Below are 25,664 nucleotides of genomic sequence, written 5' to 3'. Positions count from 1 at the left end.
TAAACTAACTCTAACGTTGCAGGCATTAAATCATCATGCTGCTTTTAAGTATAAAATACAGAACCCACACCTTATGTGAGTGTGCATCAGTGGAGATTTTATATACAACGCAGCAACACATTATGACTTGTTAAAGCCCTTTCATAGTATGCGACTTTCTAGTATCAATGGCTGTCACCAGAACCATGTTTCTCAGGCCTTTGTTTATATGCAAAATCATACAAATCATTGTAAGAGATCACCATTCCTCTTTAGAATCATAAAGTCGTAGAATGGTTTGGGTTGGAAGTGACCTTAAATATCATCCGTTCCAACCCCACTGCCAGGGGCAGGGACACCTCCTACTAGATCAGGCTGCTCACGACCCCGTCCAACCCCTAGGGCTGAACACCTCCAGGGGTAATTACCACCAGAAAAGCCCTGGAAGTGGGGCAGGTCTGTTGTCCACACATTTACACACAACCTTTAAACATTTCCTACTGTGATGGAAACACCGAATGCTACGTATTTCTTTATCCCCCTCCGAATGCCTTTAAGGTAGGGATTGTAAAGAACACTGCTATAACAGATCAATGAAAACATTGCAACTTGTACCACACACATTTTACTTAAAAATAGCTTTAACTTCCCCAAGTGAATACCAAGTTAATAAAACATATTTAAGAAGAACCTAGAGTGCTTTCCTCTGTATGAAGTCAAATCCCACATTCATCCCACACTGCCCTCAGGCAAACTTTTGTTTCATTTAGGAAAGTCTTCAGGCTCCAGCTTTCCTAGAAACCTTCCAAACAGCGACTGCAATATCCAAGACTCCATTCAGATAGGACATCTGTTTGAGCAACTTTCTTCTGTTCATGATTTATTTTCCTATCGAGATAACAAAAGTCTCAGTGATTTCCACAGCATCTTAAGTTGAGAAAGCAGTTTCAGCCTTGAGAAGCTGCAAGAGCCAAGGAGCCAGACGCTTCTACTGCAAATAAGCTTAAAAAATGCTTCTACGACCAGAGCCCAGAAGCATGAAACAGCAAAAAGTCTTTGTTTAACTGGTCACAGGCTTTGTCCTTTCCTGACCAAACGAGGCTGCATACACGGGAAAGGGAAAGCAAAGAGGCTCTTGGGAACAATTTAGTAACGTTATGAAGCCAGCAATACAAAGATCGTATCATGTTTTATTACCAAATGTACAAATGCATAAAGCTTGTTTCATATTTCCTCTCTCAGAGCTGCACCGTAGGCAAGTTTTGCTGTTTTCGGTAAATGACAGTAAAAGATAAGACTTCTGGTGCCTGAAGAATCAGAACCATCACGGACTCATAGAAGGGCAGAGGCTGGCAGGGACCTCTGAGGATCACTGAGCCCAACTCCTTGACTCAAGGCAGGGCCAATTACAGAGCAGTTGGGTTTTGCAGTGGTTGATGGGGTCACTTGTCCCCAGCTGCAACACTCCGTAGAGCTCCACATCTGCCAAGCACCCAAACCCAATCTTCCACAGATCGACATATATCTAACTAAAAGCACCTTCCTGCAGTGGAGAAGAATCATGGAATCATAGAATAACCACGTTGGAAGAGACCCACTGGATCATCAAGTCCAACCATTCCTATCAAAGAGGAAGGACATACCCACGCTTTCTAACTCAGTACGAAATCATACACTCACTGTTTCCAGGAATTCTGCCTCCAGGCAGAATTTGGAGTTCTACAGTTTGGAGTGACTCTAAGGCATAACTGAGAGAAAGCATTCACTCCACTGATGTCTGCAGGATGAGAAACCACTGACACACCTTAATATACTGGTAGGTGTTAAAGAGCATAAACAGATAACAAAGGTAGCAGTAGGATAAGAAAATGAAGACTTGGCAAAATACAAGCAGTAAAATCTATATAAATTAGTCTTTGAGAATATACAACCAAGATGCAATGGAGAAAATAAGAGGCAGCCTCTTTTCCTGGCGGATTTCAGAGATAACAGAGGTTGGAGAGCCCTGAGCTGATGCATACACAGAGCAGAGCGCTGTGCAAACACTGCTGTGCTGCTTGCAGACCCACGTAAACACATTTGAAAGCAGCTGCAGTACAGCAAGTCCAAACTAGAGCCAATTAATCTGGAGTTCAAGGATTGGTATTACATTCAGAAATAATAAATGAGATTCCAGCCAAAAATAACAACAACCTCTTTTCCCATCACTGTTACTTCCATTCTTTATTAATGTGAAGAGAGTTAAAAAGGTAAACAAACAGAAAAAAAATATTTAATTAACAGCAACAATTATCAGTCAACCACTACTTCCTTCTCTATGCGTGTACAGAAGTGATTCAAAGGCAGATTTTTCAGTTCTCTCCTGTAATTCACACTAAATTATTATTTTTAATTAAAAGAAACAGGTGGTCATTGAATCAACTGGGTCTGATTGCTGCCTTTTGTTCATGTTCTTCCTGTATAGAACAGCACTGATTGAGTTGGCAAATGGAGAAAGATCTGCATGACTGTACTCAGAGGAATGTGTAATTTTCTAATTACTATGAAGACAGTTGAATTTGGAAGGGACTTGGTGTTTATTGGCTATTTTTTCTTCATTCTTTTTTAATGAAGAATCCACAGTAAAAATGCATAAACAAAAGATACGGTCGGAAACCTATCCATGACTAGGAAGAAAGGGGGCAGGATTTTTATTCAGGTACAACTCATCATAAAGGTGGAGTTCATAAATTCTTCAATAAAGAAGGGATATGGATTCCAATGGAGTACTAGAAAGACAGAGGCAGTTATATATGCTTTGCTTAAAAAGCTGATTAGTTTTATTATTTATTATTTGTTGAACATACCTACTTTTCAACACAGAGTAACCTTTATACCGTGAATACATTTTACAATATATAGTTTCTCATTGAACAGATGGAAGAAGTCATTTAAAAAAATCCTGCTGTATGAAAGGGTATTGCTACACCTTTATAGGTACAATATGCTGAATTGTTTAATATTACAAGTTATAATGTAGTTTCTGTGCTTTGCAATAGAGCTGAAATGTGGCTAGGTGTAGAGCATTATTAATGTGAAAAAAGACTCAACATCAATGGGTGATGTTGTCATTGTCACTGCACTGTGCAACACCAGGTTGCCCGACAATTATTTTATATTAATATATTTGTGTATAATCTCTCATAATTTTTTAAAATATTCATTATTTGCCAACTTGCTCATGCTAGAGATGATATGACTTACTTTATGTATAATCCACAGCTGAAGCTCATACTATCCTTCTTTCACTCACTTAAACAGAAGCTGAAATGACATACGGGCTGAAAACACCTCACCTGGAATGCCCTGGTTTCTCTGTAAAAGCACTGACCCTGAGTGCAGAGGCATCAGGTCAAACAATTCAACATCTGTTGCGGCTTTAACACTATTCATACAGGAAAGTGACACACATTTATCCAAGAAATACTAAGAATCAAGGCAGGGAAAAGGGGGAACGACTCCAAACAGGCTTTCAGAAGCCATCACAGCCGTAAGTTGGGCTGTAGCATGCCAAGTCTTACAAAAACACCTTTGTGACCCCAAACTACTCGACTGCTGACAACAGCAAAAATGAAACAGGCTCAAGATTTTATTGTTTGTAAAGCCAAATCTGCCTACATTTAGTTCGGTCTAATGTGGTTTGAATGACAGTCTTTACAACTATTAAGTGATAAATTTGAGCACATAAAGATGAGTTGATTTGCCAAAAAATCTGAGAGCAAAGTAGCGCTGGAGCTATAAATGGAGCTAATGAATGCAGCTTGCAAAGCTACTGTTCTTGCCTCTGAGCTACTTTGATATAAGAGACCCTGAATAATAACTGGTTTACATTTCCCACTCCTCCTCGCACTGCAAACTCAGTTTTCCCCTCTAAATTGGTGAATACGACTAGAAGAACCCACCAATTCATGAACAGACACACTTTACATGTTGTGACTAAACCCTTACCTGCTTATTTACATAGCACTTTATCTTCTTCCCACCTCCCACAGCAGCATCTGTACACTTCAGCGTACTTCCAAATCAAGACATTTATACGTCTGGATGTATTGCTACCAAACAGGAAGGTGTAATATCCACATACATCAACACATGGTTCAAAATCTGAAGCCAATCCCACTAACTCCTGTACTGATTTGTTTGTGGAAACCCAGTACTGCAGGAAGGTGCTTCACAAACAGTGAAAAGGAAACCCAGAGGGAAGTTTGCCTGTCCCAGGGCGTTACACCATGAACTTTAGGCATCTTTACAATAACAGATTCCCCTCTCCTGCTCTCAGCTGCCCTTAGGAAGAGCTTTCTGTATTCCCTATGGGGTTTACAAGGTATTTAATTTAAATGCTAACGTCTATGTGACCCTCTCATCACAGATCCCCAAATCACAAATACCAAACCCATTCAACACAGAAAATACTGCAACCCGAGACTTGATCTGTGGAATATCGCTCAGTAAAGAGGGCAGGATGAAGCCCAACAGCCGTGGGAAATCCTGACCTTACAATGGTAGAGATCACAGCCAAGCTGTCTGATCCATAACATTTTTCCATAGCACTTGCTATTTATTAGCTGAATAAAAATTCAGAAAACAATCCTGAAGCTTTAAGAAAAAGCCAATAGTGCTCAATAAACCCCCCCAGAGAACGACAGGCTTTTAGCACAGCTTCTGGATTCTCTGACATTTGGTAGCGTTATTTGTGACTTAAAACCAGAACTCAATCCTACTGTTTGGGGAGAAAAGTGCTTCACTGTGATCACAGCTAAGAGCACACTTAGATTAAAAATAAGAACTGACACAAATCTTCTGTCCCTTGGGCAGAATTTGACCCTTCTGAGGTTTGTTAATCACAAATCTGAACACAATGAAGACTGTTGTAATCACATTACAAGAAGTACGAGCTCCAGGGCTCAAACCCCTGAAAGAAGGATTTCCTCATCGCTGCCATCTCTGCTTTCCTCCTAAGGCTGAATGAGTCTCAGCTGCTTTGCAGCATTAGGAAAAGTCCTTAAAGCATTTAGCAATGAATAATAGTATCATTTATAAATATTTAATATCTGCTAATTAACTCGGCACTGTTCAAAGCCAAAAAGAAAAAAAAACCAAAACAACCATTTAGAAACACTGCAAAATCATCTCCTAGCGAGATATTTTGAATATGCCCATCCTGAGACTTTTCCGTGGACACAAGTTTCAGTAATAAGCATTTTTCCTTCTTTAATGAGAGTGTTTTTCTCAAGGCTGCTTATGGCAAAGGAGCTTCTCAGATTCCACAAAGGCTTTTCACTTGGAAGAAAGCCTGCACAGAACTGTTTTGCTGGCTGAGTACTCCCAACAAAGGGAGGATGAGTTTAGACTCCTACTTATTATCTGAGGGTAAGAAATCACTTGAGGGCAAGAACATTCCTCAGTGAAGACTCTGACTATTAAGATTTCACAGAAAAGCACTGCACTACATTCACTAGACACTGTGAACCTCTATAAATATTATGTCCTTCATATAATTGGTAGCATAAACTAACAAACCTTTCAACAAGCCTCTGACACCGATTGTCACAGCTCTACCCGTTCTTGAGTTTACAGGTCAAGTAAGGCTCTTGTGCACACGTTTCTCTTTCCTCCTTCTCTCTGCCACGAAATCTCCCAGTAATGCAAATCAATGACTTCCTAAATGTTGCGATGCATGTCATTCCTCATTTTTAAAGTCTGGCCCCTGGAGTACAACTAGTTCCATTTTATACAGAAAATGAACATCCAAGAGTAAAGGACTACAAAGTGAAGAGTGAAAAATAAACAAGTTGCTTTTTGTTGTTCTCTTAACAAAGGAAAAAAAAATTGTGCCATTTTGTCTCTACCTCCTGGTTTCACCAAATTCAGACAAAATAAACGTACCGGGAGTCTCTACAATGATTACAACTAGAATTAATTTGCCAACATGAGGCAAGTCAGGCTGGGCAATGGTCTGCTTGCTGCAGAATGTACCACTTAGATACGGTGTTTAGCTAGGAGCTCTGCAGACTGATACAACTATAGAGGAAACAAAAAATTAGGAATGATCTTAAGTTCTATTCATAAAAGGCATTATAGTGCAAGGTTTAGTCAGGGATTACAAAGAGGCATCTATAAAAACTGCTTGTCACGTATGACAGTAGAATAAGTGCATTTTTTCTCATCTGCAAGTAATGTAATGTTCAAAAAGACTAAGAAAAGAAACCAGTCTTCCATTATAATCCCAAGCTATAGAATAACACCGGCTTTCTCTAGTGCTGCAAGCTAAGCCTTTGTAAGGCTGCATTCAAAACAATTATTAAAATTAATCCCAAGTACAAATGGAATTGCACAATATTAATCCCGCCGAAAGAAAAAGCTGATATGATAAACATGTAGGAGGCTGACATGAGGAACAAAGGAAAAAAAATAAAGGTCTTTGTAAACCCATTTTGCTAGCAGCAGTTGAGTTCTCAGTCTGTAAGAACACATGAAAAACGATGTTGTCAGTAAGATGTACATCCTTCCTTCTGCAGTGGCCCTCTTGGCAACAATTTACATTCCCAGCTTAACAAGAAGAAGCTGGAGGAAATTCAAATTGGTTTTTTTTCAGTTGAAGATAAATCAAATATAAAAACTGGGAAGGAAAAATCCTTCCATTATAGAGTACCCCAAGTGTAAAACTTGGAAAACCTTAAATGCAAAGTAAATATTTTAAAATTGGCAGTCAGAAATCACATGATTTCTCCAAAAGTCCTTAAGAAACCTCACTTCAGCACAGAAAACCTCTCTTCATCACTAAATAAAACAAAACCAAGGAGACAATAATAGTTGCCCTTCAGGTGAACTTTTGCATTTAAAAGAAAACAAGTGGTTTCAGATAATGCTCGTACAATTTGTATAATCTAAGTTATTAGAGAGCAATATAATTTAATTAGCATGAAGTTGCTTAATAACAACAATGCTTCTGTTACAGTTTACATTGTGAATTTCAGACTCAGGAAAAAGATATTTCTCACACATTGCTCTTCATTGGGCATTCAATTTCTGGCAAAAAGAAATTAATATTCATAAATTTCAGATTACACTAAATGGCTTATCTATTAAAAAATGCAGTGAATCAAGCAGACTATATTTTTCTATGTACCATTCAATGCATTTTCTGCAAATCACTAGGGAGAACTGAAAGACTGCACTTCGGAGATCAGATTCAAAGAAGTCATCCAACAATTTGAAACATCTTTCATTACAAGAAAATGAGAAGAAAGGCAAGTAGAATAGGAGGTAAGGTCCATAAAAGGAGAAGTTCTTTCTAATCTTATACCAGAAATATCAACAATAACCACTACTGCGTATTGCACCATTTCTGTTGTTGCCAAGAGTTGCCATCAGTTCTGCCTACTAAGTGTGCATGGGGGTGAAGGCAAGAGCCTGACCTACTTTAATGTGGACTCTGAGATGCAATCAAAGCAAAATCTAGTTCTAGGAGGGCTTTGTCTGCACCTATGTCAATTACTTTATTGCCATGTCTTAATTGCCAGTCCACACACAGACCACAACAAGCTTCATCTTAACACGGAACAACACAACCCTGAGTTAGTATGAGCAAGGTGAAAACATTCCAGACCACAAAAAAACCCAAAGCTGATCATGAGTGACTGAACCTGGCACAGAAATCTATAAAAATACATTATTTAAGAAAAAAAAGAATTGAAATCCAGAAATAATATTAGTTCAAACAAAAATATACTTTCATAATAAATGTCAGAAAAAGTCAAGACAGACTCGCAGTAAAATATAACACATGGTTGCAAGATAAAAAAGTAATAATAATGCGTTAAGTATTTACAAGAACATGTAATCTTCCCTAAAGTAAACATGTTTTTAAAAGTGATTAAAACCAAACGTCTTCTATTAACCACTGTTACTGTTAGTCCCAAATTCATCCAACTGCTTTAAATCAATTCATTACTTTATATCCTTGCCCACAGTTTCTGCCAGTACCTATGTGCCTGGCTCGTCAATCACAGTATTAGAGACTGGCATCACTCTACTTACATTCATCACTTTTCCATTTTCCTTCAGCACTTACCATCATTAATTTATCAAGTCTCATTCCATTCAACTCCCACAGCTACTTTAAGCATGACAGAGCAAGGTCTTGGCTTATTATTTTTATTTTCTATGTATTTCATGTCAGGCACAACAAATGAGGCTACTCTGCAGCAGCAACACAACATTTAACGAAAAGCTTTTATCATGGCTTAATAAAGGTTAAGTACACGAAAGCATAAACACAGCACTGTGCTGCATTCATACAGTTTTATTTATAATGCAGCAGCATCCAAGACAACTAGACGATTTTCCATACTCTGAGGCAGGCACCATCCCTGTATTATAAGATTTATCTATTTGTAAAGCTGCACTAAAGCATTTAGACGTGTTTTATTATCCATAGTAATAATGTTTTTATCAAAAGTTCATTTGAAATGGAGTAAATGTTGAGCCTGTCAACCAGCTGATTGCAAACTACATTGTCTTACAGTAAACAGCACAATTCAGTCAACTTCTTAACTCGTGCCAGACACAGGGGAAGCCTTTCCCAGAGTCATCTGGGCAGTTTCAAAGGTCCCAGCAAACCTAGTTTTTGACACACCACATCAGAGTCTCAAAGCAGAAGCTTTTTGTTTTTCAAGTAACTGCTGTTCTAAAACCCCCAAACTAAAATTAAAAGAATGCAAAACAAAGGCTCCCGACTTCCTTTTTCAGTCAATAAGAAAACAATTGCACTTGGAAGGCACTGAACTATTGTTTAGAGATTTTACTTTATGCTACTGGCAGTCCTGTCTATCAGCAAACTAGAAAATACCTCCAACCAAGAGAAAGAGAATGAATCACAACAGGTTTGATCAAATATGACATTTGTCTGTGCAACCAAGACCACTGAGCCTCTTCTTTCACAGACGAAATGCAGATATCATTAGTCAGAAGATTTTATCTTCTTTTATTATTACTTTTGTATTATACTGCATTTTATATAACCAAGAAAAAACAACTGGTCTCATCCAACAAATCACTGCAAGAAGAACAATTCTCAAATGCCTCAAGAGTAAAATTCAAGCAGTGTGCATGACCAAAAGATATTAACTTCAAGTCCAGCAGCTGTGCCCTTGTTTTTTCATATTATACTTGACACAGTTCCATTACTGCACTCCATCTTCTGGCCAGTGTTTCAGATGTTTCACATTCATCAGCGCTCATGATCTCCGGATGGTGACAGAGGCTAATAAAGTATAGATTTAAAATTGTATGAGTGACTTTATCCAATCATTTAGCCTATCATTTTTCCTTTCACTCCCAGCTACTCGATCAATATATATATACCTCTTACCTACGACTTCTGCTGTAGATGCAGTTCAGTCTTCTCACTGACTGAGCATTTATACTGTGAATAGTAGGTTTCAGACCCAACACTCATGATCAGCACGGGTACGATTTACTTATTTAAACAATATTTGATGGCCTAAATCTGGAAGAACTTAGACAGCAGATTACCTATTGAGCCAGCAATGTATGCAAAGCTTTGATTTTACAGTACAGAGAATAAGCAACCCACTTGCTGTAAAATAATTAGCCCCCAAAACCACAGAGACAAATACATAAAACAAAGTCAATATACTGTGCTTTTCACGAGACACATACTAGTAGTCTTCCTACAGCCTTTAGAAAAAGCTTCTTTCTCCAAAACAAACAGCAGGTAAAAATGACATATCCTCAGGTCCCTTTTGGATTAAAAATCATCTGAGTTCAGCTCAGAATAAAGTTGCAAATTCCACCCCTGCAGATAACACCCCATCTCAGAATAGCTTTGTAGGGCTAGTAGAGAAATCCAAACCAGAAGATCTGAGAGGACAACCTTATGCCTAACTTTTCCTTGAGATTCACATAAGTCTTTCCCCTCAAAAACATTACATATCACTAATTTAACAAAATTAAACAATAGTTTATTTTCAGCCTGCCCCAAGACTGTGCTCAGTAACTATATTGAAATCAACAGGATAACATTTTCACATCTATCTAATCAAAGGCACTGTGAATCGGGTAGGTACTTATTAAATCAAAGCTTGCTTTATTTAACAAAGAAATGTTGAATACTCAGATTTCGTAATGCCTGCAATGGAAACGCTGAATGTTTCTCAATTAAGATTATATGTCTAAAAATCTCCTCTCCAGAGACTAACGTATACAATTATAACTGTCTTTACATAAACTGAAGGTTAAAAAATGAACAATGACAAAATCCATGGATAAAAACCACCATAGTCAAGTATTAATTACTCCAGTATTAAAGAAAAAGAAACATTTCATGTTAAATCTTTACCCTAAAGCTTTCTGTAGCGTTCCTTCATTAAACATGTATTTCTGTTCAAACATTACTGGTTCAGTTCTCATGCCCACAGCATCCTGAAATGAATAGCTTAGAATAAGTAGTCAATCCAGTAAAATGGTAATTCATTTTTGTTACTGGGGGTTAAAATGGCAATATCTGCTTAAAAATGTTCAGTTCAAATAGGGGCATTTCTTTCTGGAGTCACTGAATGCGACAGAATTCTTAGAGGAAAAAATATGACAAAGGAATAAAGAACAGAAATAATAGTCAGTAAAATTAAAGCCAGAAAACTTGAGATGTCACACTGATGAACATGGATCTCATGTAACCCCGGGCAGGTGGCATCTTCTACGCTTGCTGGGGAGAACCCCCATCTCTCACTCCTGTTCTGCCCTCCAAAAGCTGCCTGAGTCTGGAAATCAAAATGATTTCCACTTTTTTTTTGTTTTGTTTTTAATGTTTGGAAATAACCTTAAGGTACTAAGGTTGAGATGTCTATTACATATCTGAGAAGGTTAGATCAGACCAGAACAGTCATCAGCCAAGTTAAAAAACCCCAAACACCACCAAACTCCCCATCTCTAAAAATTACGCTTTAACCAATGGAAAAACAAACTTCTCAGTGAATAAATGAGTGCAACATGAATATGAAATCAGCATGCTGACAATGAGCTATTTCCATTGTTGGGGCCTTATGAATCCTGAAGTACAGACATCTGCTTCCAGATCTCTAGGGTTCTGAATTATTTTTAAACTCTGAACAAAGAACACTTAGTACCACATACTTCCAGTTTCACAGCTGGGCTATTTTAAGTAGGCAAAAACTCATTGGAATATAACTTTCTTATTTTAAAATATTTCAGCTTGAAGTTATTAATCTGTCCCTTGAGAATTCAGAACATCTTAGAACACTCATTTTAAATATTCGGTATCTTTCAAAGACACAATCTTCTCACACAGCCTTAAAATAAATGCCTAACACATTGCACTATAATAACGCGAATGGAGCCCTTATTAAGGAAGGGATTTGGTTTCTTCTTGATTAGAAAACTTATTCTCCCAATCTCCAATTCCCTCTCCTCTAAAACAAAAAATGCTATCCCCACAAACATTTCCTGAAGATGAGAAGCAAACACAATTTATTTTCACAGTGCTTTGTGAAGGCAGAGAGCACTACAGACACGCACGGTCTGCAACATGGGGGCTGAGGAAAGAATTTGAGGTCAGGAGGATGGGAATTCTGTCCTGTTCGCTGTATGATCCAGGCAGGACTCATTTTGAATATCAGTGTCGAGGTCCTTATTTTACGATTGTGGAGTACCTGGAAGACTCAAGAGGTGTGATATGAACGTTGAGTGTTACACTAATACCTGCTCTTTGCTGGGCTGCAGCAGCTCAGAGCAGGCACAGGGCTGAAGAGAGCCAGGAATTCCTCAGCACAAACCCAGACAACTGAATTATTAACTCTTGGGGAAGCAGTTAGGAGAAAGAAGCTATCAGATTAATCAATTGGTGTAACATGGTTTAAGGCACAAAGACTGATCTGCAGGACAGACTGAGTGTCCTGATGAACCATCTGCATTTTCTTTACAAAATTAGCCTAAAAACCTGGAAAATAAGCAGGTAGCAGTAAGAAGCATGCAGCAAGCTCAACAAAATCTGTGCTAATATTAAAAGCCTGCTTTTGCATTTGCTACTGTTTGATTACTGGCTTGATGATTGTTTCTAGGTTCTTAATGAATTCAAACTCAATTTACTCTCAGTAACATTGAGGTTTAGTAAATGTTCATCTTACATACTGGCAATAAAATTAGATTTTCCTCTTTATTACAGGATGATGAATTTTGAAGCTAAATCTCAAACTCCAATTCCAAGTGCTTAACAGATCAGCCTTCCCTGAATCACCCAAACAGACAGCAAAATTATTTTTCTTCCCTCTTGTTCTGTAACACAAACAAAAAAATCATTTTTCTTTCCTTCAGGATATTAAAATATCATTAAATGCCTTTTAAAGAAAATTGTGGAATATTATTGTACAGTCATAGCATCTCAGGATGTAATCACAGGGGATATTATAGATTGAGCAGGTTTATGCAAGGTCAAGGCAGTTAAAATATCCCAAAGGAAAAGCCAATGCAGTAAAGAAGCACAGCTCACAAGGTGCTTTAGCTTCACCCACGCTGTTAAAGAACTGTTTGCTTAAGACAGAGAGTGGTTTAAGGCTGTTGGAAAGTTGTTTGCATCTAATTAATCTGGAGAATAAAAAATGGTTGTATATTTCACTGTCTTTTCCATTTCTTAACACACTCTCCTGCAGGAACCATAAGCAATATAATAATCAGAATCTCGATATATTCATTCTCATTGATGAGACCTGTAGGATGCTGCTGTGTCCACCAGTACACACTCCTCCAAGGGTGGCTGCAAAGGAACTCTGTAGGCCACTAATAAATCTGAAATATTCACCAGACAAAATGATTTTATCATCTGAAGAAAAAGGTGGTTGGTTGCTCAAAATTTCTGCTAGCTAGTTAATGAAGATACTTTGGCAGCGTCTTCTGCAGAGACTACTTCCAGCAAGAAATGAAATACCATCTGCACACACACAGAAGGAGAAAATAGTGGCTTTGTATCAAAGATGAGCTCCTGATCAGACATCCAGTATGAGAGGAGAGTTAAGGCTCAAGTGAGTAATAAAAGGCTAAATTGTTGTGTTAAAACCATAATTAATTAAAGATAGCCAACAAACACAGAAGTGAACTTAAAGAAAATATCACTATCAACGTCCACTCAAGTGAAATCTCTTCAATAATAGCAGAATAAAAAACCCATAGTTCATCGTATTATAGGAAAGACAAGAACTATTATATCTGACCGTCAATGTCAGTGGAGACAGGTCATAACTTAAAAATCTATTAGCAGTCCATATGCTTCACTGATTTTATCTTTTGCTATCAAGAAGAGATGCCCAGAATCTCTTAAATATGGCTAAAATTTAAGAAGCCACCTAAAGCACGGATGTAATGGAATAAATGGGCATGCAATGAATCCGAAGGCAAAGGAGAAAAAAGAGCTGTGAAAACTGGAAGGTATAAGCTGAAAACAGAATATGATCTTGGGGTAGTACATGCAAATGTAAAAATGAAATGCAACCTAACGTATCCTTGAAAACCTGCGATAGTGCTAAAGGAGAAATTTCAGCCCACAGGAGATGCACATCATTGCAAGGTGATGACACGCTCCAGCCAGGTGCCTAGACTTCCCTGCCTTGGCTGCTGACAGCCCTGGAGCAAAAATTAGGTCAAAAATCCCTAATTAAAATTTAAAAAAAAATCTCATGTTGAAGATATTATCACATGTGACATTTTTAGAAGATAAAAATCTTCTATCTGTTAAGGAGGAACTTTGTTTTAAACCTTATCATTTCAAACAACAGCTTCAGGAAATGTTTAATTTTTGGAAGGCTGTATTGATTAAGATGCATTGGTCTTTTATTACAATGAGTAATAACCCAAATTCTTGGAGTGTATCCCAACAGTATTGGCAAAACAAGCAGTAATGAACCTGAGGGAATGGACTACTGTGACAGGAGTAGACAAATTAAAAAAAAAATGCAGTGCAATGAATGCTAATATGAAAGAAATTATAATGGCACTTTTTTCCTCATCCATTAAAACTACTTCAAAACAAACTTTTATTATAGTAGCCATTTTAGACTGTTATGCTGTTAAAGTGACTTAATTTAGATGTACAACACGCCTCCTCAACAGGGTGTCTGGTGTGGTTCAGGTGTACGTTCTGGCGTAGAAACAGTCTCCTCATTTGACCCGAGGACTTCATTGTTGCCAAATAAAAAGCACTAGGAAACACTTTGATTTTATTTGAGCTTGTAAGATCAGTAAACAGCTGTACCTTCTCACAGAAGAGCAAAGGATTAGTCTGGAATGGTAAGAGTAGAACATTTTCTACCCCTCTTATCCTATAATGCACTTCCAGCAAATGTAGAAATAAAAAGGATGTGTACTCCTATTTCTCTTAATTTCACCTCTGTGTGGCATGTTTCTAAATTAAACATGCTAAATATAAAGCCATTTGCATTTGACTGAAGTCTTTCACATTATCCCAAATCCCCTTTATGCAGGAATATTGAACAAAGTCTGTTGATTGCACAGTTTTTTATTTTCATGAATGATCCAATCATGCTCTTGGCACATGAAGATACAAGTGACAGATGTTAAACAAAACTCCGAGGGATTATACATGTCTTCTAAAAGTTATAGGGCTGCTCTAATTTCCACTGTGGGTTTTTTTTTCACTATTCGTCTACCTTCTTTTGCTTTTGCTGCTACAAAACCATTTTCTGTCCTCTTGCACCCTTGGAAAGCCAGAGGCATCAAGGAGCTATCAGTGTATAAGCAGCAGATGCAGGTAATATGCAGCAGAGTATGTTAACCTCCTTTACTCTGTTTCCAATCTTAAACCAGAGTATTGACTTCACCAAATCTCAAGGTTGAGAACTGAATTTCACTTGCTAGAACAAGGTCAACAATTTAAAAATGAATAAATTCTGAGAACAACCACATAAATTTAAGTCTTTGGCTATTAAAATTCTTATCTAATAAAGTAAAGAAAAAGGCTTTTAAATATGTTAAAAAAGGAATGCTGCTAATGTGTGTTGAGGAATGGGATTTTAGGCTGCAGATTTAACAATACAAAATGACTCATTTACTCATAAGTAGGTCAATCTGTAGATATTAATATAGACCTTGAAAAATAAAAGTGGATTTTGACTAAGGAAGGATTTCATAAAGCTATTTATAAGAAGCGATAGCCAGATCTTCTTCCTGTTGCATGCTAGGGTTGTAGGGTTCAAATTATTTTTACTCAAATGCAAAGGATTTTCTCAGTAAAATAATAATAATTTAAGATAAACCCAGAGTTCAAGTGATTATAGGAAAAAAATAGCTAGAAAACTTTCTAGAAAAATATCTATGACAATAAAACACACTACGAGTGACCACTCACTTTATACAATCATCCTTTATACAATCATCATTTGCTCTTCATTTCAGGAAACCAGACCAGGCCACTGCACCTGCTGTTTTCCAAGTCACTGCTTTAGTAACACCCATGTGAAATTATGAGATGATGCTTATTTTTTTTTTGTTTTTACACTTGACAAAGACATTACCAGAAATAAGAACCATAAAAAAAGCTGTGCCACAGTTCTATAATGAAATGACACAGTAAATTCTTTTGGCAATACAGCAGTGTTCTGCCGTGTTTATGCACATTAATTTTCTTGGACTCCTTTCTTGCTTGCTTTCAAACCTCCTGAAGTCCGACTTCTAAACAGAATACATTGGAAAACACCTGTTGAACCATGTACGAAGAATATCTAACGCACAAAAACTAGAACTGGAATGTTTTCAATACGTCCTTTCTATTCTGAATAAAGACGATTAATTTTAATAACAGAAGTGCAACAGGTGAATATGTATCCCCTTTTTTAACTAGATTTTTTTTTTCTTTGAAACTGTGAAACAATGAGAGAATTATTATAAAGGCAGGCTTGGCTGAAGACAGAGATCAGGAGATTGCATTTCCAAGATACATAAAGATAATTTTAAAAATTATGTTTCATCAAGTAAGTTTTGATTCACGATTTTTGCTTTTTTATAAACTTTTTTATTAATGTCCATGAAGTTAATAATTGGCTATTATTCTACCATTTCTCCAGTACCAACAGGGTCTAACCTAAATAGCAACTACCATAATAATGAGGTTTCAAAAAATTCCCACTTTTGGCCTTTGTTTAAAAAGCAAAAGAAAAAAAAAAGAAAAGAAGAAAAAAAGTAGCCAAAGCTATGCACACGCTTTTTATAACTATTTTTATAGAGGTTTTTTTCTCCTATCTGGTCCTTTCTTTGCTGGTCTGATGCTCCTGTTGCCATAGAAACAGACCTGAAGGTAGCTTTGTTAGAGATTACAATGGTTTTCCCAACACAGAGAAATTTCTTGCATGCCTCAGTTCAGCAGGTAACCTTCTCACAGGGACAAAAGTAAAAAGAATAAATCAATCTCTGACTCTTACATCTATTAAGTTCTCATTACCAGAACTTACTATTTGTTTTTAGTTTATGAGCACAGCCTATGATCGCTTGGACTTTGAAGATTAAGTTTCATTAAATGCATGTGTTTACTCATTTGCAAGGGAACAGCTGAAATCAAATTAGGAAAGGAATCATGTCTGCATAATGTTACTTCCACAGAAGCACCAGGATTTTGTTTTTCAGCCCAGGTAATATGCAGCTGCTTTAAAATCTGTTTGCATCAACTTTCATAAGGTCATTATAAAACTGAAAAAATATTTTGTAACAATGATATGGTCTCCTGCACCTTCCCTGACATCACTGGCTACATCAAGACAACCAGAACCTTTTCCAAAGGCTGAAGAAAAACCTGTGAACTGTTTGGATCTCTTAAGAGTTATCATCCCAACAATGGAAAGCGAAAACTAAGAAGAAACAAGCAAAATTACAAAAACATGTCCAAGACTGAAAGTAAATTATTCTTTTTTTATACCCAGGCATTCAAATGCTTTACCAGAACATGTTAGATACTCGGAGTTCAAATGGAAGAGGATGGCAGCTGCTCTCCCACCAGCCAGGATGTGTCTCCACCTTCCCTCCTCGCTTTTCCTCTCACTTTCATGTCTTTGTTCCTAGGTCAAAACATCCCAATAAAAAGTCCTACAAAGTCAAAATTATTCCTTTTTCCCCAAGCCCAGAGGTGGTTTACAGGAGTTGTGTGATTTTCTTCAAGAAGCAGAGGCTGTACCAGTCTGCAGGCATTAACAAATTCCCCCCAGCACCCCAGTAGGAAATAGCGACCACTAATTTACAAAGATCGATATGCTCTCTGGTGACACATGCCAGAATTATTTGTAGCATATGGGATCTACAGTGCTTTTTCAAAACTAGCCCACTCATTCTATTCCAAATTAAGATTTCATCTAATTTTGGTGTAAAAACTGCCACCTCAAAAAACCAGATGCTGCTAAAAATGCATTCTGCAAGGTTTTCTCAGTGGTCTGTGACTGTGTATGTTCCCTCTAGCTAGTAAGTTCAGTGTGCCATAAAAAAACCATGATTGTGGGGGTGGAACCTGATAGAAATGTCTATGGTACATTTCACACATGGCATCTCATGCAAGAAAACAGATTATTAGCAAGTCTTAAGCATTTTCCCCCCCTAGAGCCCAGTATCATTTCATCATTATTTATGTACCATTTAAAGACTGACACAACTTTTGCAAAGGTTAAGTATAAGTCGACAAGGAAATAACTGAATTCATCTTAAATTTCACAACTAAATGTATCCTAACAATTGGAAAATAAGGGCAGTTGGAAAAATGTCAATTTGGGAATCTGAAAAGGGTTTGATTGTGAAATTAGCACCCAGGCGGATTGCTTAATCAGTTGTAGTTACTGCCACTAAAACTACAGTCCCATCAACAAGATTTCTTTTTACTATTGGGCTGAGAGTTCTCCTTTCATAATATCACTGCCTAATAATTGTTCTGCAATGCTAGTTTATGAAAATCCCTGATATTTTTAGATTCATCATTTATATAAGTTTCCTAACTCTCTCAGCAGTGTTGTCTTTGTTAAGCTACTAACTCTCACAAGGATCATCTATGATCTAGGCAAAAACCTAGAAACTAAAAATACAAACTCTCATTTTCTATGATACAGTTATTCAGGATTTGAATTGTTATGGGTTGGGAAAATAAAAAAAGATGGTTTTGATAATAAAAAGCTTTCCAGAGCCATCAGCTTTGAAAGCTCAGAGACTAAAACAAAACACTAGTCTATTGCTCAATGCCTCGCGTGCAGGCTCCATGCACTGGAAAACTAAGCAGGCTGGGATGTGCCTTTGGAGTCTGACCCTTTGCAAAACCAGTCACCAGCCCACAGCTCCTACAAGCAGCGTGTATAAGGGAAGTATTCATACAACTCTTTTCAATACAAAATTTTTCCATGCATCATTAACAGACGGACAAGCTGAGATAGTCTGTTCTAGGCTGTGTTGCAGGGCAGAGGGAGAAGTGGGGATTTTAAGTAGTCATGAAAGTGCATGGACCTGTTCTTCCGTAATTTAATTCTGGTTTTCTTGCAGATCATTCACTCGAGCTTAAAAGCTATTTGAGTTGCAATAAAAACAGCCCGCGCTTTAATTTAGGAATAGAAAGCACAAATGTATTCTCAGCAGATGATAAATGCAAACATGTTCCAGTACATGAACTGCTTTCAAGTAACCTGTGAAGCTGCTCCCAACTGCTCAGATGAAGGCAGTGCCACCTCTGTACAGCCAGCTAACAGCAATGAAAAACTGAAAGAGGGTTAGATATTAAGAAGATAGATTAGATATTAAGAAGAAATTCTTTATTGTGAGGGTGGTGAGGCCCTGGCCCAGGTTGTCCAGAGAAGTGGTGGCTGCTCCATCCCTGGAGATGATCAAGGCCAAGTTGGATGGGGCTTGGAACAACCTGATCTAGTAGGAGACGTCCCTGCCCATGGCAGGGGGGCTGGAACCAAATGGTTAAAAGCAAATCAGACATGCCCTTCTGCTGCATTTCATTATCCTTGCAAAAAGACTACTAAGCTTTCCAATCAAAATCCCTTTTTAACTAGTTCGACAGTAAGTCTTAATGCTATGCTTCTAGTTACTGCCTCTGGGTTGTTGTTTGTTTGTTTTAACTCCCAAGGCTGCTAAACCAGCAAACTTATTTCACTCTGAAACCAGCCTCCAACATGTAAACATTGAAGCATACTTAAAGGCCAGTGTGGGGAAAAAATTTTTTTTTGCTAAAAATGGAGATTTTAGCACTACCTGGAACTAAGTAAAAAAAGGAATCTGGTCCAGATGACTAAACCCTCCAGAATAGCCCAATTACATTAATTTACTTCTGATTATTCTAGAGGTGAGACACAAGAAAGAAGATCCTTCATATCATTTGTATCCCAACTGCAGCTATCAAACTGAATAGCATAACTCTGCAGTAAACACAGAAGTAAGCCTTGCTCCAAGTCTAACACCAAATCCAAGGCAACTGCTGTTCACTGTAAATCACAATTTACAATTATAATTTCCCACTGGTCCCCCTGCATATGGATTTTTGAGGGTCCATCTTTCTCTGCTCAACTCCAGAAACATGGGAAACATAAAATGAAAAACACGGTGGTACCTTACAGGACTAATTTAGCCTCTCCCATAGGTCCAATAATATAATATTATTATATTACACGGCACTGCTTAGAAAAGTAAATCCCAAAGCAAAAATCTTCGTTTCTTCTTTTGGTAACCCATTGCAGCAATTGCTCATCATTAGATCAAAAAAACCCTCACATATTTAATTCTCCCTTGCCTCAAGCTGCTGCTATAATACCTGGTTACAACTTAACAAGCATGGAAAACATTCACAGGTCATGACTTAAAGACCTGTAACATTTTTGGTTTTTTCTAAATTCCTCTCTGGAAGAGTTGCAGAGTTCTACATAAAACATCTTAGTAAGAAATAAAAGGAATAATCACTTCTACCATAACTCTGCAGGAAATTCATTGCCTTTGTATCACAGGTGCCCTGTTGGCCAGTACTGAGTTTATGACCCACTAAGACCTGCTTAATTTTCCTCTGCACTGGTGCCTTCACTATCAGTTCACATTGACTGATTCTTTTTTCCCCTTCCCTCCCAAACCTGATTTTTTTTTTCATTTATTTTATTAAATTGAATCTTAATAAATGAAAAAAAAAAATCTGAACTTAAGAAATCTCCTGTAGAGTTCTTGTAAGCCCTCCCTACTGCCAGCTGCAAGGTAGGGAGCTGTACAGGATCCCATTATCCAAGCCACCAATGAAAATACTTTACTCCCACATCACGCAACGAAGCCTCACAGTTGTTCAAATTTAGACTGATTTTTCAAACGTGCTTAAGATAATAAAGCTCCCAAATCATTTCAATACCAAGAGGCTTATCGACTTTAAAATCTTTTCCATATATGTCACCTTTGACATCCATGAGGTCAGTTACCCTGACAAATGGGATGAGATGGCTTTGCCGTTTCATTTTGCGTAAGCTCACATCTGTGTCTTAGAAATTTGTTCTCTTCTAGGTGCTTAAATATTAAGAGTTCACTGCAATTCTGAGGAGCAAAGTCAGATTTAATCTCCCTTGACCGTACAGTCACTTGCTCTCATTTAGATTATTTTCACTTTTTAATTTCTATTTATTTATTTTGCTCATGAACCTTCTTTGGACCCTATAATATTATTATAACCTGAAAGAAAAAAAATGTGGATCCAGAGATGGTGATGTTTGAGTTCTCATACACTCTATAATAAGTTTTATAAACACCTACTGAATAATGAAATAATATAGTAAAACACTACTTTAAACTACTGGTTTTTTTAATTCTTTGTGGCATGGAATTGGGAGCACTTTAATAAAACACATGCAGTTAGAAAACACTTTCTGGCCACTACATTCCATTAACAAAGGGAAAAGTGATTAAACCCTCAGTTTTAACGAATCTTTTTTGAAAGAAACTTGACTTGTCATTTCTTAATATTAAACACCTCTTAACACAGCCAGTTAGAGCAGCAATTTTTGAGCTTGCTCTTACATTTTTACAGTCATTTACTCAAGTTTTAAAGCACTTCATCAACAATTCTGAATAGCTTTTACGAACACCAAGCAATTGTTCAAACACAAGTATCTGAACTGGAAACAATGCTTTGTGTAACTTTAGAGTATAAAAGCAGCAGGCTCAAAATACAGGAGCTGTTAAATTGTACTCAATAGTATCAACAGAAAAGAGCTGGCCATGAAGAGAAGATGAATAATTTCAGTTCAAACTACAGAGAGCCATTAGATAGTAGCAAAATAACTTCCTGAGCTGGTATTTTGCTACAACACTAGAGCTTTCATTCAGCCAAGTATTAAGGAAACGTAAAATTTTTTGATTGTGTGAATTCTTATATCATCTGAAACAGGATATTGCTCCCCAGACACCATCATTTCAGTACTAGTCACGGATGAGCACTTTATTCACAAGTATTATTTTCCTTTTGGCACAAACACAGACCTTTCAAACTCACATTTCAGCTAGTCTGAGGAAAGCAAAAAGAGAGCCGTTTTAGGCTTTTGTCTCTTTTACACTCATCTGTACTAAGGCATTAACTTTGAGTACTCAGTTTATTAAATACTGAGCTACATGGCATGTGAGAAAGGCTAGGAAATGAGAAAAGATCTGCAGATAGCATAGTCCGAAATCCCCTTTGCTTCCTGAATGACTATTTAAATATCCAGACACCCCAAAATAACCTGTGTTGCAACTGCTAGGTTATTTAGGGCAATCACTGAAGCCGCTGGTGGAGCTCCCCCTTTCTGCAGGGGATCGCTGCCACCTGAGTGCTACGGGGAGCTGGGAAAATAACTACGTGAGAGAAATCTCTCTGTACACAATTTATTTTTAAAGCAGTCCAATTCTTTCTCTCAAAAGAGCATTATTTTAAAGATATGCTTGGACCTCTTCCTTCAGCCCCAGGTACACATTTAGTTTCCATGGAAGTCAGAGTGAAGTCTATAAAAATTAGGAGGTTTCTCCTCTTTGGAGGCTTCCTAACAAACTCCACTGCTCAGAACCTCCCCGCAGCCCTGCAGTGTGAATGCCACACTGTCTCGCCTCAAGACAGATCTATAAATAAGTCCTTGCTCCCATGTCCTAGATACCTCAGGCCTCAGCAGGGACGTCTGCACACATTTACCTGCAAGCAATGCTTCCCTTGGCTGTTAAAGGCAGTTTTGTTTCCAAGAGGGAAATGGTTCGTATATTGATATGTTTTGCATTCCAACCTTGACTGACACCCATTGCAGGGTACCTATCTGGCTGTCAGGCTTTAGATTCTCCTTATTAAATAAACCAATATAACTAATAATTATTCTAATGATGCATTTGTAAGGATTGCCTCATTTATGCTAAGAGTATAGTGCATGATAATTAAAAATTATTATAATGTGTAATAAACAATACATGGGTATAATTATTATAATATTTAATTATTGCTCTGGAAATTTTCATTTTATTAACAACAATATTCCTCTTCTAAAAACTAATGGAAAGGCTGCATCATTCAAAGACACTGGAGAATCTGAGTATGCAAAATAATTGTGCACCTGCATGAAATAACGTAGAAAAAGATTTTTTAATCTGCTAAATATTATGTTAAGCTTTATAGCATGTTACATTTCAGAACAAAGCTTGTAATAACCTCAGATAGGACTAAGTTACTGAACTGTAAAAGGGTGCACATTACAGTCAAACATTTCAGTAAATTAAAGTATTCTACAATTCTACAATCCTCTTTGTGTAAAAGGACCCACTAATGTAGCACAATTTGCATAAAACATTTATTTTCTGTTTGCTTTTAATCTTCAAAGTGTTTTTGAGATATTGTTTCCATGTAAATATCTATGAAAATTATCATTTGGTAACCTGAATCCTAAAACAAGGCACTAGGCTTATTTAATCACCAAAGCCAAAAAAGCATCACAAAATGTAGTTAGCAATGCTGAAGAATATTAACAACCTGTGACATAGTGGACTCCATAACCATGAAGAGATTCTTGATAAAATTAAATGGTCTCATACAAAAATATGTGTAATCATTGATGAACTTTAGGAGAAAAACCCTGAAGAACACACACTTTAAAAATAGTAATCAAGAACACTTTCATGAGTCAAATTCTCCATTATAGATACAGCAGACCAACTCATAAGAGTCATCAGAGTCATCAATGAAATTGTCCACCAGCAAAAACTTTTATTAGCATCTTATATCACAACTGAGCACTAAGGTAAAACCAGATTAATTGTTTTAGGACCACTCAAAGCAAATCAACAACGTATTGCTTGTAGGTACGAATGATATTTAGAAAACAAGTAATAAGACATTATTCAATTGTTTGGCACTAACAGTCATTCACCTGATAGGTACAGTCTGCATGACAGTTTAGTGATGAGAACATTAACCCTGACAGGGCAGACCTGGATATCAGCCTCTCTGTAGTTCAAGGCACTTCAAATCCACAACTTCCAAATTCTAAAAAAACTGCTTTAACTGTTATGTTACATAGAGAGATCCAGTCTCCACACTTCACTTCAAAGTTTAAAGAATCTGAGGGCTTAACTTACTGCTAACTTAAGTATTTCTCTTAGGTACCTCAATTTAGATTGTGTGAGATGTTTAAAAAAAATAACCTGGTTTTAAAATACTTCTCAGTTCTTCAAGATTTCCCTGCATTTAAATGTAAAAATACAAAAACTTTTTAACACATCAAATTTTCCAATCCCCCTTGTGGCTTCTGCCCATATATTGTTCATTGATCTCATGGCTAGCATATTAAAACAATTCAAGAGAAGCTCATTAAAGCCTAGCAAGAAAAGTCTTCTGGTGCATTTCATCAGAGGAGATAATAGCCTACAATCTAAAGAATGAATATGTTATAAGAAACAAAACAAAGCCATTCAGACAAAGAACCCTTGGAATGTATTGTTCCCATATGCAGATGTTAAATTACTTCACTGTAAAGTGGAATTTATAAAACCCAAAGAAATGTTATTTTTACGTGAACAAACAAGATTAGCTTATTATTTCAGCAGGGTGACACAAAATTCTTGTATGTGTCTCACCATGTAAGCAGATGCGTTGAAAGCAAAAACGAGCTGATCAAAAGCCCTACGTGCACATAGAAGTATTTACAGAGCAGCACAGAATGGGTGGATGCCAACTGATAGACTAGCTCAAGCATGAATATAATTGTTCCAAAACCCTACCACAGATATGCCAGCTGGCTCAAGGTTAAACTGTCATCTCATTGGAGCTATAGACCCTACTGTACAGAGAAGGACCAGAGTCAACTCTGAAGATATACCTTGAGATAAGATAGATACAAAGAAAGCTCAGATAAAGCCTCAGCCTTTCCTAGGAACTGTTAATATCCAATACATTCAACATAAAACAAACAAAAATAAAATGCTGACTTCATGCTTGTGTAAACACCTCAGGGTTGTCACGTTCTCTCTTGGTCACACATTCATTGTTACTTTTCTTACCAGAAAGAAATCTTTCAGTCCCTAAATGTTCACTTCAGAACTGTTAAAAACCACTAGCACCATAATGACCCGTCCTGATACCATTTGACATATGACAGTCAGTGTACTTACATCAGTGTCAGGTCCCTTGTCAGCCCCAGGACAAGAGAAGGTAACAAACTCATGGCATCTCTTATGAACCACAAAACAGCAAACTGGTAAGAAAACAGAAAACAATAGTTAGGACAGCACAGGGCGTTCCCTGTTGAAACAACTACAGTTACAGAGGTATTAAAACTTATAGTCAAATATTTCACCTGTGAGTCAATGAAAGCAAGCAGAGCCTAATGCTAAACACACCCAAGAAAGGCAGGCATCGAGTACATAATATCATAAAAGAGAAGATAAGCATGGACACGTAAAAATCAAAAGATTCTACACAACAATACATTTTTAATGTTTAAAACAGCCCGTATTGTTAAAATACAGTATAGGATGAACAACTCTATGGATCCACATTTCCTGAATCTACGTCCTTGTCTATAACAGGAACTGTCAATGCAAACCCAGGCAAAAGCAGGGGTCATAAATGAGGAATGCTAAGCTAGAATAGGTATAGGATTTGCTAACCTGCACGCCTCGGTGAAGATGCCTACAATGATGCAAAGCCTTTACTAGTTAATAGTGAAAAACCAAAGCTCTGAGTAAAGACTGTTGTAAAGAACAGAGTGTTCTCATATCACAGAATGGCAGGAGATAATGGGAAAAGAAAATTACCTCCTGATTACAATATCACTCCCATTTAAAATTTATGAATGATCTGAAAGATTTTTTTTCTTTCTGAGATAGGAAAGCTTGCTTTAATTTAATTACGTTGTGATGGGGGCTATAGGCTGTCACACAGGAGAGGTCACATGCGTCCCACCAACCCTCATAAAAAGAACAATTACTTGAGTGCCATTACTTTGCAGAGCAAATAATTTAGCTTTTCACCCTCGCTACAGGTTCTTTCCTAAAGTTAAGTTTAGTTCAGATATTTAAAGATTGGTCCACATTTCAACAAAACAGAACAACTTAGATTTAAGATGGTCAAAGTCTTGAAATAAACACCATACCAT

The 25,664-nt window shown here is 37.2% G+C and overlaps 1 protein-coding gene across 3 annotated transcripts in view; it reads right to left on the bottom strand.

The window, feature by feature from the left end:
- The window catches only part of PRKCA (protein kinase C alpha), a 131,543-nt gene that overhangs the window by 55,033 nt on the left and 50,846 nt on the right, over positions 1-25,664 (bottom strand). For 2 of the 3 annotated variants that reach the window (XM_069872543.1, XM_069872544.1), the window contains exon 3: positions 24,679-24,761. In XM_069872543.1, the coding sequence (XP_069728644.1) occupies positions 24,679-24,761 (83 nt within the window). Of the gene's footprint in view, positions 1-11,673; positions 11,678-24,678; positions 24,762-25,664 lie in introns of those variants that run through there. The other variant, XM_069872545.1, reaches the window with a different exon arrangement.

This window comes from Phaenicophaeus curvirostris, chromosome 19 (assembly GCF_032191515.1).
Source record: "Phaenicophaeus curvirostris isolate KB17595 chromosome 19, BPBGC_Pcur_1.0, whole genome shotgun sequence".
In the NCBI taxonomy this organism is placed as follows: domain Eukaryota; kingdom Metazoa; phylum Chordata; class Aves; order Cuculiformes; family Cuculidae; genus Phaenicophaeus; species Phaenicophaeus curvirostris.
This window is presented reverse-complemented; position numbering and strand designations above follow the sequence as displayed.